This window comes from Bufo gargarizans, unplaced genomic scaffold (assembly GCF_014858855.1).
Source record: "Bufo gargarizans isolate SCDJY-AF-19 unplaced genomic scaffold, ASM1485885v1 original_scaffold_2121_pilon, whole genome shotgun sequence".
NCBI classification, from domain to species: domain Eukaryota; kingdom Metazoa; phylum Chordata; class Amphibia; order Anura; family Bufonidae; genus Bufo; species Bufo gargarizans.
In genome coordinates, this window is record NW_025334653.1 from 201,532 (window position 1) to 222,433 (window position 20,902).

Below are 20,902 nucleotides of genomic sequence, written 5' to 3' on the forward strand. Positions count from 1 at the left end.
TGACGGAATGACTGATGAGAAGGAGGAGAAGCAGGAGCATCAGGACCAGCAGATGATGGGAAGGACAGACAGCTCCCTTCAGCTGAGGTGGTGGAGCCTTGACTGCCTGAAACCAGGTGCTTGCCACTGGGTGATGCAGCAGTTGCTGCAGCAGGCTGGACCACCACATCGGAGCCACCGTTTTCCCAGGCCACATTATTGTGACGCTGCATATGTTGACGCAGGGCCATGGTGCCAACATTGGCACCCTGGCCACGCTTAACCTTCTGCCCACATATTCTACGTATGGCCATGTTCACCTCCTCCGGTTACTTACTTACTTACTAACAAAAAACTTCCACACCGCCGAGTAGGTGATTTTACCCCCAACACTGCACACTGACTGACTGCTACCACCGCTGCTTCCTTGAACCCGTGCACCACTACTATCCAGGCAGGTAGGCTCCTGCTAAGCAGGTAGTCTACCCCCGGAACGTTTGGCTCCCGACCTCCCACTGCTGTCACCCTGCTGACTCCCTGCCACGCTAGCGACTTGCTTGCTCCGCCACTGCCTCATGGGTAAACTGCCACCCTCTTTTCCCGATGATGAAGCCCCTTCGTCACAAGTACGATCAGTGACATCATCATCGAGTACTGTCTGCACGTCACTGATGTCCTCCTCAACTGTTTCTAGGTCAGGAGCCTGACTGCTTAGAAACACCAGCTCCCACGCCACTCTCCTCATCACTACTCTCCCGCCTAGCGGAGGAAGCGGCGGATGTCTCCTCCACATGTTGGCTGGCCAGTAGCTGCTTGTAACAGATCTTCTGGCACCCCGACTTGGTACCTCCGATAATGGATGATGCTCCTAGTGCTTCCTGAGGGCTCCATACACTCCTCTTGACACCATAAGTAATGCAGACCCCACAAACCGCAGCTAGGTTGGGGTCTCGCTGTCTCCTACCCACCCTGGACCTACGATAAGGCTCCAGGCTCCAGTGGGTGAACCTCTCTTCCTTCAGAGAGAGAAGCAGGAACAAGTTCTTAAAAGAGCTCAGTGATTATATCCAGGGGAGTATACAGTGTATAGCAATCCCCGGTGTAGATACAGCCTTTTCCCCCACACATGAGACGAGGCTCTATGTTGAGGGTAAAACAGAAACCCTTTAATGGGGCTACATGTCAGCCTTTTATACAGGTCTTCCAGCAAGGGACACTCCCCCTGGGGACCTTGTGGAAGACTGTGACAGTTTATACATTAGCTAATCACATGCATTTATAGTATGGAAACACTCCCAGCAAATGTACCCCCCCCCCCCCCCCCCCCCTCTGCTTCTGATACAATTACCAAACACAATGGGCTAACTTATTTACTCACAGACAGAAAACACAAATTTTTCCCAAAACACAGAAAACTCCCCAAAACACCACATATCCCTATGGATAGCTCTGATCTGGGAGAACAACATATCCAAAAATCACCCAGATCTGAGCAGGGGTTCCCGAATTCCATGGAGGTCTGTCTTCTCCTTCTAAGAATGTACAAATTGCACGAACGGATCCAAAAGCGTCTTGTTCTGTAGTTTGTTCAGTAAATCCCATTTGCCGAACCACATAGTAAAAAGACACGAACAAGCCATTTTACTGAGAGGAAACAAAGTTTTAGTTTATGGGCCATAATCCTTTATTTCGCCACACTGCTGACTGTCCTCTAGTAGCTCGTCCTCGCTGTATAGTGGGGCTGAGCCCACAGCATATAACACTTCTCTGACTGAGGGAACAGAAAAGGACAGAGGCAGGTTGAGGACAGGTGAGGGCACAGGGCCTGCTCCCTGGTCAACTAAGGGTTGTGTCTGACAAACCCACCGACTCTTGGCTGGGGGTGTCTGATGTCACTTGGGACAAAGTCGAAAATCAAGTCAACCGTTCAAGAACCACTGGGTTGCTGGTCTAGACACGATCGCTAGATGACCCCGGGAGCTTAGGCCTCTCGCTGTGACCCCTGGTGCCACACCCCCTTACTCTGCAGCGACCTCTGCTGCCACTGCTGCGACCTCTGCCTGCCCCAGAAAAAGTTAGGCCTCGCACTGTCCCTAGCGCCTGCTGATGTCTCTCCCTGCACTAAGTACACTGAAAAATGTCAAAATCCAAGATGGCTGAGGCTATTTATAGGGCTGTGACATCACAGGGCTGGCTGGCTGCTGATTGGCTGCATGCATGGCATTATGGGTGATCCTGCCTTCCCAGAGTTCCTTTCTCCATGTCCTCACACGTGCACCAGCCATTTTAGGTTAAAATGTGATTCGTTTCCATGAAGCGTAAGTAAATTCGGATTCGGTGCGAATCGAATTTTTCCTGAAATTCGGATCGAATTCCACTTCGGCAACTTCGATTCACTCATCTCTAGCTGGGATCAGGCTATAATGCCACTTCTTAGTGACCCTCATCCCATTTACCTGCTGGAGCCAGTAATACCGCAATATTCTATAATGTTTCTCTGGTAATAATGTAGTCTTCTCACGCAATTTTACACAAAAAGCAGAATGTTACAGAACCCCAGGTATGAAGGAAGAGGCAGAAATAACAATCAAAAGACAAGAAAAAAACTTTGAAAAAAGCCATTTGACTAAAGAGAGAAATCTTTGACCACAGCTGTAGACAGGGAGGGTGAGGAGTTGCCTCCTGGAGGTGTAGCCAAGATGTATATTTGTGGAGATTATAAAGAGCACAACTTCCTCATATGACTCACTCAGGATCTGGATCTGACATTGAACCTTACACCCGATCAGAGGAGGGAACGGCAGCAGCAGTGGCTTCTTCTCAGAGTACAGAAATTGAGGAAATTATAAGCTCGAAGTCATCTTTGGGATATTTCAAGCTAAAAGAATTATTATCCGTAGAAGAGATCTATAAGTGTCTACAGAAGAAAAGCATTAATAAGGCTGGAAAAAATATGAGATTCAACATTGAGCAAATCCGATCAGATATCTTCCTTCGTCCTTCAGTAGAGTTCTCCATCACTGGTCTTCAGCACTGCACCACCCTGGAGTCCACCAGGAAGATTCTGGAATCACAATCCTTTATAGGAACAACTAAGGGAAGATTAAAATTGGCAAACCTTTCCTTCTGGGCGGTGGATGTTTCTTCCCATGACATAGAGAAGGCTCGAAAAGAATCTTACACTCACGTCCAAAAACTTGTTCGGAAATGTGAGGCAGAGGAATATGAAAAAGAATTAATGCAACAATTCGCTAACTCTCCAGCATTTAATAAATTGGCCTCTCGATATGGGAACTTCCAGTTCTCCTTCCAGTTCTCTGACCTCCTTTCTCTATATGAGGCTCAGTTTTGTGTAGGTCAAAATCCACAGCTCAGTATTCTGGGAACGGACATCTATAAGCAGGAGATTGTTCACTATGTGGTCGTGCACTGTCCTGATAACAGCCGATTTAAAGACCACCCAAGGGTTCCCAGGCTCCAAGTAAGACATGATCCTCTACCAAATGTCTTTTTACTGGGTGATACCTTGTACTGGAGACCTGAATCCACCTCAGAAAGTCTGGAGGTATTGAGTAAGAAAGGTGAAATTATAGGATGTCCACTCCAACCAACTTGTGACCTGTATGAGGAAAGCAGGCACTGTAATCATAGAGTCAACTGTGTGTGGAACCAACTGGTGATTGCTTTCAATGTTCCTTGGGGTAATCAATTTAAAATCTCAGTGGATAAACTAATTAATAACCTAACCGCCTGTGGAGATCTTCAGCCATTTATAAACAAATCAAAAATGGAAAAAACTGATGCAGAAAAATGGATATCAAAGTTAAAGAAAAAGTATCCAGGAAAAAGCCAAGAACTCCATCCAAAAGTAGGAGTCAAGTGTCAGAAATGATTGACAGTATATACTAGAATTTCAATATTTCTATTTTTATAATATTAGATGTTCCTATTTAACATTCTTCAGATGGCATAAATGTGTTTACCTCCATACATTACATTTGATTGTTGAATGATGGATGGAGAATTAGATACAGATGTAGCAGTCCCTACAACAGACAAATCAAGACTGATACTTCAGTAATTCAGTGTACTGTCCGTCCTCTAGTGGTCAGTGGTATATTATATGTCCAGTCTATGGTTATCTAGCAGTGTACTGTCCATTCTCTAGTGGTCAGTGGTATATTATATGTCCATCCATGGTTATCTAGCGGTGTACTGTCCTTTCTCTAGTGGTCAGTGGTATATTATATGTCCAGTACATTGTTATCTAGCAGTGTAGTCCATCCTCCAGTGGTCAGTGGTGTATTATATGTCCAGTCCATGGTTATCTAGCGGTGTACTGTCCATCCTCTAGTGGTCAGTGGTATATTATATGTCCATCCATGGTTATCTAGCGGTGTACTGTCCTTTCTCTAGTGGTCAGTGGTATATTATATGTCCAGTACATTGTTATCTAGCAGTGTAGTCCATCCTCCAGTGGTCAGTGGTGTATTATATGTCCAGTCCATGGTTATCTAGCGGTGTACTGTCCATCCTCTAGTGGTCAGTGGTATATTATATGCCCAGTACATTGTTATCTAGCAGTGTAGTCCATCCTCCAGTGGTCAGTGGTATATTATATGTCCAGTCCATGGATATATAGCGGTGTACTGTCCGTCCTCTAGTGGTCAGTGGTATATTATATGTCCAGTCCATGGTTATCTAGTGGTGTACTGTCCATCCTCTAGTGATCAGTGGTATATTCTATGTCCAGTCCATGATTATCTAGCGATGTACTGTCCATCCTCAAGTGGTTAGTGGTATATTATATGTCCAGTCCATGGTTATCTAGCGGTGTTCTGTCTGTCCTCTAGTGGTCAGTGGTATATTATATGCCCAGTACATTGTTATCTAGCAGTGTAGTCCATCCTCCAGTGGTCAGTTGTATATTATATGTCCAGTCCATGGTTATCTAGTGGTGTACTGTCCATCCTCAAGTGGTCAGTGGTATATTTTATGTCCAGTCCATGGTTATCTAGTGGTGTACTGTCCATCCTCTAGTGGTCAGTGGTATATTATATGTCCAGTCCATGGTTATTTAGCGGTGTACTGTCCATCCTCTAGTGATCAGTGGTATATTATATGTCCAGTCTATGGTTATCTAGCGGTGTACTGTGCATCCTCTAGTGGTCAGTGGTATATTATATGTCCAGTCCATGGTTATCTAGCGGTGTACTGTCCATCCTCTAGTGGTCAGTGGTATATTATATGTATTGTCTATGAGGGCTTCAATGCCTTTAGGGTTGTGTCTCTGCTCCTTACCGTTCCAGTGTTGACAATATAGAATTAATAGTTGTTGTTTTTTTATGGTGATCACTGCAAATAATTTTCACAAGACACATATCCATTTAATTAGTAGGAACAACACTGCTAGTCAGTTCCTTCATCTGATCTCGATGTCATGGTTTTAAGGACATCTACACACCTCCATAAATTTTTTATGTTTTCTGTGTGCTTTTAGGAAGTAATTTTTGGTGTTCTTATTTAATTCTATTTGTGACATACACTACTCACAAAGTTCTGGATATTTGGCTTGTGGGTGAAATTTCAGGATCAACCCAAAGTGCCCTCTTACCTTTACAGGAGAACTGAATGTGACCTTCTCTAACCTTCTGAATGCACATGTCCAACTTTTCAATGTTTCTGTATTTTTTCCACAACTTGCTGTTCTCTAACAAGGAATTTAACGGCAAAATTCCCAACAGGTGTTTGATCGGTGAATCACCCAATAAATTTCCTGGCTCAATTAGAATTGGTATTTGAACAGTCCCCCTCATCATGCTGTTTACATTTTGCCGTTATAAGGTTGGATAGTTCTTTAATTGGATAGCGTGGGTATTAGGAGATGGTTCCCAAACCAGATATATACAATATAGAAGGACTCCTGTACTCCACTTTGAGTTTCAGTATAAAGCTTTTATTTTGTGCGGTTCCAGTCCAAAAAAAGTTTTCGGCTGAATAGCCTTCTTCAGTGTAACCGGATTGTTGCCGCAAGGTGTGCAAAGCTGAGTGGGCGTATCCTGCTACCCACTGAGGGACTTCACCCCCACTCAGCTTTGCACACCTTGCGGCAACAATCCGGTTACACTGAAGAAGGCTATTCAGCCGAAAACGTTTTTTGACTGGAACCGCACAAAATAAAAGCTTTATACTGAAACTCAAAGTGGAGTACAGGAGTCCTTCTATATTGTTTACATTTTGCCATCATGAGACCAAGACGAGACCTAACAATTGATCAGCAGTACCTCGCCATTGTGAGGCTTCAAGCAGGATGTTCTCAGACAGAAGTGGCCACTGAGCTTAGAGTGTCACAGAGTGTCATCAGCAGGTTGTATCCCAGATACAGAGAGACTGGAGGAGTCACAAAAAGGCATAGAAGTGGATGTCCTTTGGCCACATCCTACACCGATGACCGCTTCATTGTGAGCAATGCCACACAACTCCAGGCACATGTAAGGGAGGTGAGAGGCACCCAAGTGTCATGTCAGACCATTCAACTCCATTTACATCAACGTGGTCTGTATGGCAGATGACCTGCAAGGTACCTGACCACACCACCAGGCACAGGCATCATTGTCTTTCATGGACAAGGGAGCATCTACACTGGAGGAGGGACCAGTGGGCATCAGTGCTGTTCACTGGGGAAAGTCAATTCACGCTGAGCAGAAATGATGGCCGCCAACTATGTTGGAGACGTCAGGAAGAGCGCTGTGCATCAGCCACTGTTTTCGGCAGACGAGCCTTTGGTGGTGGGGGTGTTAGAGTGTGGGCAGGTGTGTCTAGTCAATCCAGAACTGCCCTACACTTTGTGAATGGTCCAGTGACAAGCCCATACTACTAGAATATCATTAATCCAGTCATTGTGCCTCTGCATGAACAACAAAGGCCTAATGTCATCTTCATGTAGGACAATGCACCAGCTCATGGAGGTCACATCATTAGGGAACGGCTGCTGAAAACTGGGGAACCTCAAATGGAGTGGCCTGCACTTTCTCCAGACCTGAACCCCTCTGAAAACCAATGGGATCAGCAGAGTCGCCGTGTAGAGGCTCGTAACTCTTTACCCCAGAACCTCAATGACCTGAGGGTCGCCCTTCAAAAAGAGTGGGATGCAATGCCTCAGCAGACAATAAATTGCCATGTGAACAGCAGGAGACGTCGTGGTGAAGCTGTAATTGATGCTCAAGGCCACATGACAAGTTATTGAGACACTGACATTTTTGTGGCGGTATACCCAGCATTGGTGGTGGCTTCTGTTTCAATAAATTGAGATGAGGAAATCACCATTGCTGCTCCTACTTAAATGCCCGACTTTCATGATATAATATCACTGGAGCCGGAACTTTTTACATTTCCACAAATTTCACCCAAAATCCAAATATCCTTTATAACTTTTTCTGAGTAGTGTAGATGGTTTCTAGTTTTATTAAAGTGCTATAGAGAAGACAAGGGCAAAGCAAAGGTTTTTTCTTAATGAGGCCTTAGTTTTTAGTCTCACAAATGGCGAAAAATTAGCATTTGTCTGCAAGTTTTTTGATCATGAAAACTTTTTAGTGCTTTCAAAAAGTTGCAAACACTGTTGAACACGATGTCAGTAGATGGAGCCAATAGGTTTCTTATGCATCGAGGCGCTCCTGGCCATATGGTTATGTCGAGAACAGTAATCTGCCCAATTTACTGGATTGGGTCGCCATGCAGAGAATATCTGTGAGGAGTTTGCATTGAAAAATTAGCAATGGTTTGTGGGGCTGCCAGGGGTGCAGTCTGAAAGTGACTTCCTATCCTAGCAATGCTCAGAACATTAACAGGTGGAGCCACGTGTGAAGACTCAGTTGGTTTGTAAGGTGTCTAATGTTATATCCACTGTCCTTTTCTTAGGTAGATTCCAGTCATGGAGAGCAGTCTGACAGACGCACTGACCGGACGCTTCTTACTGACAACGTAGAAGAACGAAGAGAGGGCGGTAAGTCTAAAAACTTAAATGGGTAAAGAAAACTAGTTATAGTGTCACCTCCTCCCCCTACATCTCCCCCCTCATCTCTGTCCACAACACTACCCGTACTCTATGTTCAGCCAACAACTTTCGACTGACATCCACTATAAGACAGACCTCTCACTCCCGTCTCCAAGACTTCTCCCGAGCTGCACCAGAACTCTGGAACGTCCTACCCCAAGAAATTAGGTTAAATCGCAACATCTACATTTTTGGAGCTCCATATGAATACATCTTTTTAGGGTGTACCATCACATCCCCTAATCTAACTCTTCTCCATTTATACTCCCACCTTCATAGTCATTCTTCTAAATGATTCTTCCATCATCCATCAGTCTCCACCGTACGCAGTGCACCCAGAAGCTCTACAGATATCGGCTGGTGACAGCTCAGGGAGCTTTATATCTGCTCCACTAGTGTGTTAAGATGGCCGGACCATTGTACAACACAAGCACTTGTCACCTTCTGTGTCACCCCTATCTCCTCATAGATTGTAAGCTCTTGTGTCACCCTTATCTCCTTATAGACTGTAAGCTCTTTTGTCAACCCTATCTCCTCATAGATTGTAAGCTGTTGTGTCCCCCCTATCTCCTCATAGACTGTAAGCTCTTGTGTCACCCCTATCTCCTCATAGATTGTAAGCTGTTGTGTCACCCCTATCTCCTCATAGACTGTAAGCTCTTGTGTCACCCCTATCTCCTCATAGATTGTAACCTCTTGTGTCACCTCTATCTCCTCATAGATTGTAAGCTCTTGTGTCTCCCCTGTCTCCTCATAGATTGTAAGCTCTTGTGTCACTTCTATCTCCTCATAGACAGTAAGCTCTTGGGTCACATCTATCTCCTCATAGATTGTAAGCTCTTCTGTATCCTCCATCTACTGGCTGTCTCTTTTTCCATCTTGTTTTTTTTATCATTTATGGGATGTACACTTTAATAAACCTTTATATACTATTATCTACTAGTTGACGTTCTCTATTCTTGGGTTATTGCCACATTTTTTAGGTTTCTTAGGTCTATAAGCTAGGCCCTTTTATGTTTATATGATGTTGCGAGGTTCCTATTGGTAATTTTGGGAGTTTTATTTAATTTTAAATAAATTACTTGTAGTATGCTTTCTTGTTCCTTGATTTCATGCAAATCGTGAATTCAGAATCCGACAAAACTAAAGTGTCATCGATGTCTCCCATATAGAGTTGAGCAAATTTTTTCAAATTCGTTTCACGTCTGATTCTAACAAATCAGGTCTGAATTGACTCTTCCCAAATCAATCTCTTTCCAAGTGGTCTGAAAATTGGTACATTATACTCTAAGGTCTCACAGGACACATATTTTTTCTCTCTTGTCTATTTTTTTTATATTTTTTTTTTTCAAAAAAATGTTTCACGTTGGCCATCTGAATAATCTGCCCAGTTTTCTATGAACATAGGCTGACTGAAGTACCACACGCTGTCTGTCTATATGTAGTGTAGTTAGTCTACTGGATCATCTGCCACATGTGCAGGGGATGGAGGACTAGGGCCCAGCATGTTCAGGGTCCCACCAGGGGATTCACCTGTTCCCCCGAGGGCCAGTCTGAGCCTGTACGGCAGTATTGGAAGAAGCAATAGCTTGTTCTGAACAAGCGCCCAAAGATTCTACCTTTCTTTTAAATCAGCACCAGCAGTGTAGTGTGGAACCTCATGGACAAGGCAGGAGATGTACTAGTAGGGGAAGTAGTAGTGGCAGTAGGGTGAGCAGTGTTAGCAGTACTTTATGGAACATGATGGCAGGCAGAGAGCATGATTGGGCATGACCACTGTCAGTAGCTGGCAGATCTATTCATCGTCTTCAGATACTGTTGTGTGAAATTCCTCTCAGATCCATGTCTCATTTAATTTGAAAAATGTGATATTTTGGACACTGGCAGAGGACAACTTTATCCGTTAGGGTGTCATGATGTGCCCTGTCATGCTGAACATCTGCGATGACGCTGGTGGACAAGACAGTAAAGAGGGAGCAAACTGAGCCCGTTCCATCCACTGTCCCAATCTGCCCAAAAGTCCATGTGGTCAGGAAACAGGGTATGTGTCAGAAACACCGTCCAGGGAGGCCTGAACCTGGTTGTTTAAATGGTATGTCTCTGTTAGCTGGCGTGGCACATGTTCATCATACTGAATTGACTACTGCTGGCGCTACTGCCGCTTCTGCTACTTGTGGTACCATGGATGGTGGGAGGTGGGAGGCTTAGTGAGGGGTACAACTCATTCACTAACAGGGGTATGGTAAAATGTGTTTGCTGTGACTACACGGTATACAGCTGTTCACTAAAACAGGTATATTGATTCTCTGAAAAACGCTGAAAATGCCCAGTTACAAATAGTAAATAAATTGAAACTGCTTTTTAGAATAAAAGGGGCAATTTTTCAGCATTTAAAAAAAAATGAAAAAAGCTGGCTGTTCATACACAGAACAATGAGTTGGCTGCAGGATTTGTAATGTAGAATTGGCCAGTAAGTTGTATGAGACAAGGCACTATTCTGAGTGACCGGTCCCTCGCTTAGTCTCTGTGCTTTCCCTGATAAAACCGTCAATCTACCTAATTCTGTCACTATACTTTCCCTATTCTCTCTATCACACCTACAGTGATAACTTGTGTCTGCAATTGCTTTTTGGCAAACACAGAGGACATGAGCAGAAGGACCTGCCAGAATCCTGACCTCTGATTGGCTGATCAGGCTCTCAACCTGTGAGCCAATGAGGGAAAGCCCTTCCCTTCTCCCTCCCAGTGTCATGTGATCCTTCATCTTCATCCTCCCTCCTGTTTTCCCATCAATTTTCACACTAAAATGGCACTGGGCCGTCTTTTCTGCACCATTCACCCAAGGTGAATCACCAAAACTTCTAATTAGTTTGACACACAGATTTTAACAAATCAGATCTTTATAGAATTGATTCACTTGTTTCTAATTTGGACATTTCACAAATTCATTCCATAAATCTGCTGCTTGTACTTTGATTGTTGGGGTGGATGTACATTACAAGTCACAGGAGATTTACCATGATGTGATTCTAGAAGGTTACTCTGTGGCTTTTTAGCAAGGAGCCTACAGCCATAATGAGCTGCACTACTTCTCCTGCCTGGAAATTGTCCCTCACTATGTGATTTATACATCACTTTTTCCATTCCCCATTAAGTACGGCTTCACTTGTCTTGTTTCTGGAACATAGTCGTTGACGTGTAAGAGAACGGCCACACGCTCAGCTTTCCTGATGCACTTTTAGAAGCCAAGTGAATTCAAGAAAGAGGAGAAGTCATATCTGTCCTTTATATACTTTTCTCCTTTTCGATCCACTCCTGATTTTAGCTTCCAAATCTTCATCAGAAAACCTGACTGTGTGGTTGTACCCTAAGGTGTTTTAACGTAATATCTGCTTTTCTGTTGCAGCCCCCCCCATGGGGAATGAAGAGGTTACAATTACTCAGATGGACACATCGACACAACAGCCTCTGTCCAGACATGTCCGGGTGAAGCAGGAGAGGACTGGAGGCTCGGTAACTGGAAAGCATGCTGCTGAAAGGGAGAGAAGAGGAGGCCCTCGTGGAAATGGAGAAAATGTTGAACAATGTGGTCCGCCATTAAAGAAAAAGAAATAAATAGATCACACGTTGCTCACGGCCCCTTGGATCTCCCCTGGTGCGGTGCACGCAGACAGGTGGTTGTTCTGGAAATGTCCATTTTACACATGACATTGAGATGAACGCTTCCACAGTGAAAGAACTCATTGCCCAAGACCTTTCCTTACTTGGTGCTGCCTGAGGCAATCGCCTCACCTCTCCTCATTGGCGGTGCACCCCCGCTCCTATAGGCCATCAGGTGTGGACAGTTATATTCTGGTATCTTTGGAAATGTCTGTCCCAATATGATCCAATTTTTTCCAGAATATTGACTGTGGAGACAAAAGTAATCCTAGACCTGCGTGCACTGTCCTTGTCCCATGTAATATAATGAATGGCCCTTACAAAATCAAAGTGCAGAGGATGCGGCAGTTGTAGAGAGAGCAGAGCCTATAGGGGTAATGGTAACGCCCCCGTTGCTCCTAGAGGCTCATTTGCATACATTAAAACTTCATTTTTCTCAGAAATGCTGCAGAACATCTCATAGGCGTACAGAAACCAAACAGACACCAGGACACAAGACAGAATAATTTATTAAAAAGGACACGACTAGAGTTGAGCGGACACCTGGATGTTTGGGTTCGACGGGTTCGGCCGAATTTCTGAAAAAAGTTTGAGTTCGGGACCCGACCTTGACCCAAACTTGACCCCGAACCCGAGCCCCATTGAAGTCAATAGGGACCCAAACTTTTGAGCACTAAAATGGCTGTAAAAATGTCATGGAAAGGGATAGAGGGCTGCAAATGTCGTCAAAATGTGGTTATAAGCATGGCAAGTGCTCTGCAAACAAATGTGGAGAGGGAAATTAATTAAAATAACATAAAATTCGTAAAATAAAATAAAAAAAATCTTGATCTAGGATGACCAGGTCCATATGGAGTAGGAGGTTGAGGAGGCAGTGGATGTGGAGGTTTAGGTGGAAGTAGTGGTGGAGGAGGTAGTCTACATTGGTTTTTGTAATTATTTTTATTTTTTAAATTAGGGTACACCCCAAAACATTGGGAAATATAACCCTCCAGTCGTGCTAAACACACGTTCAGACAATACACCGGCTGCAGGGCGTGAGAAAAAGAGACCAAATTTAAGGGAGATAAATTTATTTTAAAAAATTGGGATCGAGAAGAAATGTGGGAAAAGCTATTGAGGCGCAAATGTTGGCCAAAAGAGTATAGCGGAAATGTGGGACAACTTGTTTAAAGAGGACCTTACAATAAAAAATCTAAACTAAGCATACAGATATGGAGAGCGGCGCCCAGGGATCTCCCTGCACTTACTATTATCTCTGGGCGCCGCTCCGTTCTCCCGGTATAGGCTGCGGTATCTTCAGATTTTCGGCTCAACTGGGAGGAGCCTGCCGGTGTCTCCTTCTCCCAGGCTGTAGTGCTGGCCAATCCCTGGGCGCCGCTCTCCAAGTCTCTATGCTTATTTTAGACTTTTTATTGTAGTGAAAGGTCCTCTTTAAGTTTAAGCATTGAATCAAAGGAGGTGGCGCGCATCAATTACAGAAGCATTTCAGAAATGTTATTCCCTGTCACCTGTGCAGAGCCGGGGTTTATTCACGTCTAAAATTGTATAATGTCAACCCAAGAATGTAACAGAAAAATTGCAGAAATTAATTAACCCGTCTACTTGGTAGAGCAGGGGTCTATGACAGAAAACAATTGTTTATTGTCACCCGAAAATGTAAAATAAAAATTATTGAAATTTATTAAGCTGTCAACTAGGTAGAGGAGGGGTATATTAAACCCAAAAATTGATGAATTTCACACGAAAATGTTAATGACAATTTTTATTTTTTTTAACCGGCCTACTAGGTATAGCAGTGGTACTATACACCCAAAAATTGGTGAATTTCACCCGAAAATGTAAATGACAAAGTAGTGAAATGATATAAAATAAAATACGTACAAAAAAAAAAATTTGATTTATGAGGTGGAGTTCCATATGGAGTAGCAGTTTGAGGAGGCAGTGGACATAGCGGAGTAGGTGGAAGCGGCGGTGGAGGAGGACGAGATAGCTAACACAGGTTTTTGGTTTAAATTTAATTTAGTAAAATTAAGGTACACTGCAAAAGTGTGTGAAATATCCAAAATACAACAATGAGCAATTGCACTGCAGTATAACAATGGCTGGTTAGTGCCGGTATACATGTCTATTCTGCACAAGGTACGGACAAGTCCTGAGGGATCCATGCCTGGTTCATTTTAATGAACATGAGCTCGTCCACGTTGGCTGTGGACAGGCGGCTGCGCTTGTCTGTGATGACGCCCCCTGCCGTGCTAAACACACGTTCAGATAATACACTTGCTGCAGGGCAGGGCAGCACCTCCAAGGCGTAAAGGGCAAGCTCAGGCCAGGTGCCCAATTTGGAGACCCAGAAGTTGAAGGGGGCAGACCCGTCATTCAGTACGTGTAGGCGTGTGCACACATACTGCTCCACCATGTTGGTGAAATGCTGCCTCCTGCTAAGACGTTCCGTATCAGCTGGTGGTGCTGGTTGTTGTGGCGTGCCGACAAAGCTTTTCCACATGTCGGCCATGCTAACCCTGCCTTCTGAGGTGCTGGCGCTGCCCCAGCTGCGTTGGCGACCTCTTCCTCCTCCTCTGCCTTCACCTTGTGCTTCCACTGTGCCCCCGCTGTTTTTTTAAAACCAAATTATTATTGCAGTATTTCAAGCTTGGATTTCAATGTCACAAAGGCACATATGCAGTGCTGGTGCACTGAGCTTGCATAAAATAGCCGCCGCCGCTCACCTAACTAACTGACGGATAAAAGTAATTTTTCTCTGTCACTGGGCTCAGGGCAGGGTAAAAAGATTGTGCACTGCACCCACACAACTAAATGTATGTAGATTTAGATTCAAGTTCTGATTAAAGATTCTTTCCTATTCTCTCCCTCACAGCACCAGCATCCTCTCCCTACACTTGTAAGAGCAGAGTGACGGGCGGCGCTACCTGACTCCAGCTTATATAGAGCCCGGGTCACATGCTGCACTGGCCAATCACAGCCATGACATTAGTAAGCATGGCTGTGATGGCTTTTAAGGTCAGACAGTTAACCGCTTGTAGATTGGCTGCTCTGCAGCCTTTCAAAAAGCGCTAAGAAATCGCCGGACACCGAACCCAAACTTTTAATGAAATGTTCGGGTCCGGGGTCCAAAAATCCTAAAGTTCGGTACGAACCCGAACTTTACAGTTCAGGTTCGCTCAACCCTAGTCAAGAGTGGAGGAAGGCAGACCCAATGTAGAATGGTGTAGGCAGGTGAGGTACCCTACATGGTTGGCACCTATGGAGGTTATCACTTTGTGGATTTCACGACAGTACATTCTTGGGTCAGCGTGGGTGGCTTCTGGTTCTTGTGCCAGTGAACCGCATAAGGAAAGTGGCCGGGACTGCAGGAGTTAATAGAGCAAGGGTAGGAGCTGGAAAATGCAGGAGCTGGATTGGGTGATTCAAAGGGAGGGAAAACTTATATAAGGGGTAGCTGATTAGGGTGATGCAATCCACTGCGAGGAGAGTGACCGCAACAGTCATGGTTAGCATCCAGGTTTGCAGAAGAAGGCACTGGCTGACTGCAGGTTCTAGTTAGTGGTGGGGAACCGGTATCAGCAAGCGCTGAGGTGCAGAGAACCAGGCTCTCAGGTAGGCCTCAGCGCACAGTACAACCCCCTGTTTGCCTGAGCCCTGCTGGAGCTGAGCGACCCTCTCCTGCACAGCACACACAATCCCGATGCTCGGGTGTTCTACCGAGCACAATGGAAGTCAATGGGAGAGTCCATATATGGAGTCTGTGACGGTATCATCCGTGTCACCGTCTAGTCTTCCCTTCTTCCCATGAAATAGCACAGCCAAATAATCCACGGAGCAATAATTCGCTATTATCGCTAGTATCGCTGAATCGCAGTGTGCCAGGCCATGGAAGTTTCCAGTGTGGATGTTAAGCTGTTTACCGACGCAGCGGGTGCAGTTGGGTTTGGGGCAGCGCTGGGCAGTGAATGGTGTGCAGCATCGTGGCCTGACCACTGGCATGTTGTGGGTTTGACAAAGAACCTTATGCTTCTCAAACTATTTCCGATCTTGGCAGCTATCAAATTATGGGGAATAGATGTATTTGTTTTTGGACAGATAACTCTTCGGTGGTGTTGGTAGTCAATAATTTGCCTTCTAGCTTATTGCCAGTCTTGGCATTGCTCTGGCGCATGGTTTTAAAATGTCTTTCGTTGAATATTTGGTTTATGGCTAGGCATGTTCCTGGGTGTCAGAATGTTGTAGCTGATGCCTTATCTTATTTACAGATGACTCGTTTCCAGGAGTTACACCCTACAGCGCGGGTGGATGGGGCAGTCTGCCCAGAATGCTTGTGGGAGATCGCACAGAACAAGTCGTGATGTTACTCCGTAATTCTGTAGGGCCGGCGACGTGGCGTAGCCATAACAGAGCATGGGAAGGTTGGTTGGCGTTAGCAGGTGACCGTTTTCCCTCAGACACGTCTTTTTATTTAGAGGTCACACTGGATTATTTGTCTCACCTAAGTGTGGCATTTCTGCCTCAGAAGCGCCAAAGAATCTGGCCAGTGTGGCATTTATGTTGAAGCTGTGGGGTTACCAGGACGTCACAAAAGCATTTGTCATAAGACAAATTATTAAAGGTTGGCGTAAAGAGGTTTTGTCGCATGATGGGCAGCGGCCGGTCATATTTGCATTATTGCAGCGTTTATTGCAGTATCGGAGCAGATCAGTGCTGATGGTCAGAAAGTGGTTCTATTTAAGGCAGCTTTTCCGTTAGCCTTTTTTGCTGCGTTGTGCATTGGGGAGTTGGTTGCTCCTAGTTCAGTTAGGTCTGGTGGTTTGGCTGCAATGGATGTACTATTGACAGAACAGTGCCTCAGGGTGTGTGTCCACCGCTCGAAGTCAGACAGCCTGGGGCTTGGTGTGTGGTTGACCATTAAAGCTTTGGGGGGTAAACTTTGTCCAGCTCTCCTCATTAGCTCATTTGTCGCAGAGCAGGTTTCTAGTCCTTAATTTCTGGTTCATAAGTCAGGTCATTATTTGACTCGTTTCCATTTTTTTGCAGTTTTCAAGTCCTGTTTGGACCATTAGGGTTTAGATGCTAAGCAATTTGGCACCCATTCGTTTCATATTGGGGCGGCAACGGAGGCCGCATCATTGGGTTTGGGCGAGAAAGAAATGATGAAGATCGGTAGGTGGAGGTCTCAGTGCTTTCGGTCATATATTCTTCCGGATTTAGTCTTGGAGTGATGGTCAGATTGTAATGTTATGTATTGTTAATTTTGCAGGTTTTCCTCAGGTTTGGATCATCGGTAGAGTTGAGCGAACACCTGGATGTTCGGGTTCGAGAAGTTCGGCCGAACTTCCCGAAAATGTTCGGGTTCGGGATCCGAACCCGATCCGAACTTCGTCCAGAACCCGAACCCCATTGAAGTCAATGGGGACCCGAACTTTTCGGCACTAAAAAGGCTGTAAAACAGCCCAGGAAAGGGCTAGAGGGCTGCAAAAGGCAGCAACATGTAGGTAAATCCCCTGCAAACAAATGTGGATAGGGAAATGAATTAAAATAAAAATTAAATAAATAAAAATTTACCAAAATCAATTGGACAGAGGTCCCATAGCAGAGAATCTGGCTTCACGTCACCCACCACTGGAACAGTCCATTCTCAGATATTTAGGCCCCGGCACCCAGGCAGAGGAGAGAGGTCCCGTAACAGAGAATCTGTCTTCATGTCAGCAGAGAATCAGTCTGCATGTCATAGCAGAAAATCAGGCTTCACGTCAGCCACCACTGCAACAGTCCATTGGCATATATTTAGGCCCCGGCACCCAGGCAGAGGAGAGAGGTCCCGTAACAGAGGATCTGGCTTCATGTCAGCAGAGAACCAGTCTTCATGTCATAGCAGAGAATCAGGCTTCACGTCACCCACCACTGTAAGAGTCCATTTTCATAAATTTAGGCCCAGCACCCAGGCAGAGGAGAGAGGTCCCGTAACAGAGGATCTGGCTTCATGCCAGCAGAGAATCAGTCTGCATGTCATAGCAGAGAATGAGGCTTCACGTCAGCCACCACTGCAACAGTCCATTGGCATATATTTAGGCCCAGCACCCAGGCAGAGGAGGGAGGTCCCGTAACAGAGAATCTGTCTTCATGTCAGCAGAGAATTAGTCTGCATGTCATAGCAGAGAATCAGGCTAGACGTCACCCACCACTGCAACAGTCCATTTTCATAAATTTAGGCCCAGCACCCAGGCAGAGGAGAGAGGTCCCGTAACAGAGGATCCGGCTTCATGTCAGCAGAGAATTAGTCTGCATGTCATAGCAGAGAATCAGGCTTCACGTCAGTCACCACTGCAACAGTCCATTGTCATATATTTAGGCCCAGCACACAGGCAGAGGAGAGAGGTCCCGTAACAGAGGATCTGGCTTCATGTCAGCAGAGAATCAGTCTGCATGTCATAGCAGAGAATCAGGCTTCACGTCACCCACCACTGCAACAGTCCATTGTCAGATATTTAGGCCCAGCACCCAGGCAGAGGAGAGAGGTCCCGTAACAGAGAATCTGGCTTCATGTCAGCAGAGATTCAGGCTTCATGTCATAGCAGAGAATCAGGCTTCACGTCACCCAACATTGGAACAGTCCATTGGCATATATTTAGGCCCCGGCACCCAGACAGAGGAGAGGTTCATTCAACTTTGGGTAGCCTCGCAATATAATGGTAAAATGAAAATAAAAATAGGATTGAATGAGGAAGTGCCCTGGAGTCCAATAATATATGGTTAAGGGGAGGTAGTTAATGTCTAATCTGGACAAGGGACGGACAGGTCCTGTGGGATCCATGCCTGGTTCATTTTTATGAACGTCAGTTTGTCCACATTGGCTGTGGACAGGCGGCTGCGTTTGTCTGTAATGACGCCCCCTGCCGTGCTGAATACACGTTCAGACAAAACGCTGGCCGCCGGGCAGGCCAGCACCTCCAAGGCATTAAAGGTTAGCTCTGGCCACGTGGACAATTTAGAGACCCAGAAGTTGAATGGGGCCGAACCATCAGTCAGTACGTGGAGGGGTGTGCACACGTACTGTTCCACCATGTTAGTGAAATGTTGCCTCCTGCTAACACGTTGCGTATCAGGTGGTGGTGCAGTTAGCTGTGGCGTGTTGACAAAAGTTTTCCACATCTCTGCCATGCTAACCCTGCCCTCAGAGGAGCTGGCCGTGACACAGCTGCCTTGGCGACCTCTTGCTCCTCCTCTGCCTTGGCCTTGGGCTTCCACTTGTTCCCCTGTGACATTTGGGAATGCTCTCAGTAGCGCGTCTACCAACGTGCGCTTGTACTCGCGCATCTTCCTATCACGCTCCAGTGCAGGAAGTAAGGTGGGCACATTGTCTTTGTAGCGTGGATCCCGCAGGGTGGCAACCCAGTAGTCCGCACAGGTTAAAATGTGGGCAACTCTGCTGTCGTTGCGCAGGCACTGCAGCATGTAGTCGCTCATGTGTGCCAGGCTGCCCAGGGGTAAGGACAAGCTGTCCTCTGTGGGAGGCGTATCGTCATCGTCCTGCCTTTCCCCCCAGCCACGCACCAGTGATGGACCCGAGCTGCGTTGGGTGCCACCCCGCTGTGACCATGCTTCATCCTCATCCTCCTCCACCTCCTCCTCATCCTCGTCCTCCTCGTCCTCCAGTAGTGGGCCCTGGCTGGCCACATTTGTACCTGGCCTCTGCTGTTGCCAAAAACCTCCCTCTGAGTCACTTCGAAGAGACTGGCCTGAAAGTGCTAAAAATGACCCCTCTTCCTCCTCCTCCTCCTCCTCCTGGGCCACCTCCTCTTCCATCATCGCCCTAAGTGTTTTCTCAAGGAGACATAGAAGTGGTATTGTAACGCTGATAACGGCGTCATCGCCACTGGCCATGTTGGTGGAGTACTCAAAACAGCGCAACAGGGCACACAGGTCTCGCATGGAGGCCCAGTCATTGGTGGTGAAGTGGTGCTGTTCTGTAGTGCGACTGACCCGTGCGTGCTGCAGCTGAAACTCCAGTATGGCCTGCTGCTGCTCGCACAGTCTGTCCAGCATGTGCAAGGTGGAGTTCCACCTGGTGGGCACGTCGCATATGAGGCGGTGAGCGGGAAGGCCGAAGTTACGCTGTAGCGCAGACAGGCGAGCAGCAGCAGGATGTGAACGCCGGAAGCGCGAACAGACGGCCCGCACTTTATGCAGCAGCTCTGACATGTCGGGGTAGTTGTGAATGAACTTCTGCACCACCTAATTCAGCACATGCGCCAGGCAAGGGATGTGCGTCAAACCGGCTAGTCCCAGAGCTGCAACGAGATTTTGCCCATTATCACACACCACCAGGCCGGGCTTGAGGCTCACCGGCAGCAACCACTCGTCGGTCTGTTGTTCTATACCCCGCCACAACTCCTGTGCGGTGTGGGGCCTGTCCCCCAAACATATGAGTTTCAGAATGGCCTGCTGACGTTTACCCCGGGCTGTGCTGAAGTTGGTGGTGAAGGTGTGTGGCTGACTGGATGAGCAGGTGGAAGAAGAGGAGGAGGAAGCCGAGAAGGAGGAAGTGGCAACAGGAGGCAAAGAATGTTGCCCTGCGATCCTTGGCGGCGGAAGGACGTGCGCCAAACAGCTCTCCGCCTGGGGCCCAGCTGCCACTACATTTACCCAGTGTGCAGTTAGGGAGATATAGCGTCCCTGGCCGTGCTTACTGGTCCACGTATCTGTGGTTAGGTGGACCTTGCCACAGATGGCGTTGCGCAGTGCACACTTGATTTTATCGGATACTTGGTTGTGCAGGGAAGGCACGGCTCTCTTGGAGAAGTAGTGCCGGCTGGGAACAACATACTGTGGGACAGCAAGCGACATGAGCTGTTTGAAGCTGTCTGTGTCCACCAGCCTAAATGACAGCATTTCATAGGCCAGTAGTTTAGAAATGCTGGCATTCAGGGCCAGGGATCGAGGGTGGCTAGGTGGGAATTTACGCTTTCTCTCAAATGTTTGTGAGATGGAGAGCTGAACGCTGCCGTGTGACATGGTTGAGACGCTTGGTGACGGAGGTGGTGGTGGTGTTGGTGGTACATCCCCTGTTTGCTGGGCGGCAGGTGCCAACGTTCCGCCAGAGGCGGAGGAAGAGGCCGAGGCGGCGGCAGCAGAAGAGGCCGAGGCGGCAGCAGCAGAAGAGGTAGCAGGGGGAGCCTGAGTGACTTCCTTGGTTTT

At 46.5% G+C, this 20,902-nt stretch overlaps 1 protein-coding gene across 1 annotated transcript; it reads left to right on the forward strand.

The window, feature by feature from the left end:
• Positions 1–2,189: 2,189 nt before the first annotated feature.
• On the forward strand, positions 2,190–12,310 carry LOC122923988. Its single transcript, XM_044274913.1, has 3 exons — positions 2,190–3,847; positions 7,897–7,981; positions 11,439–12,310. The coding sequence occupies exons 1-3, from the start codon at positions 2,720–2,722 to the stop codon at positions 11,645–11,647; spliced, it is 1,422 nt and encodes a 473-aa protein (XP_044130848.1). The 5' UTR covers positions 2,190–2,719; the 3' UTR covers positions 11,648–12,310.
• Positions 12,311–20,902: the final 8,592 nt, after the last annotated feature.

What these genes read in the sequence shown, in the direction of transcription:
- LOC122923988 (XM_044274913.1), top strand. Translation starts at nt 2,720, where the DNA reads ATGACTCACTCAGGATCTGGATCTGACATTGAACCTTACACCCGATCA. An exon ending in GCCAAGAACTCCATCCAAAA is followed by an intron (nt 3,848 to 7,896) that starts GTAGGAGTCAAG and finishes TCCTTTTCTTAG; the next exon opens with GTAGATTCCAGTCATGGAGA. An exon ending in AGAAGAACGAAGAGAGGGCG is followed by an intron (nt 7,982 to 11,438) that starts GTAAGTCTAAAA and finishes TTTCTGTTGCAG; the next exon opens with CCCCCCCCATGGGGAATGAA.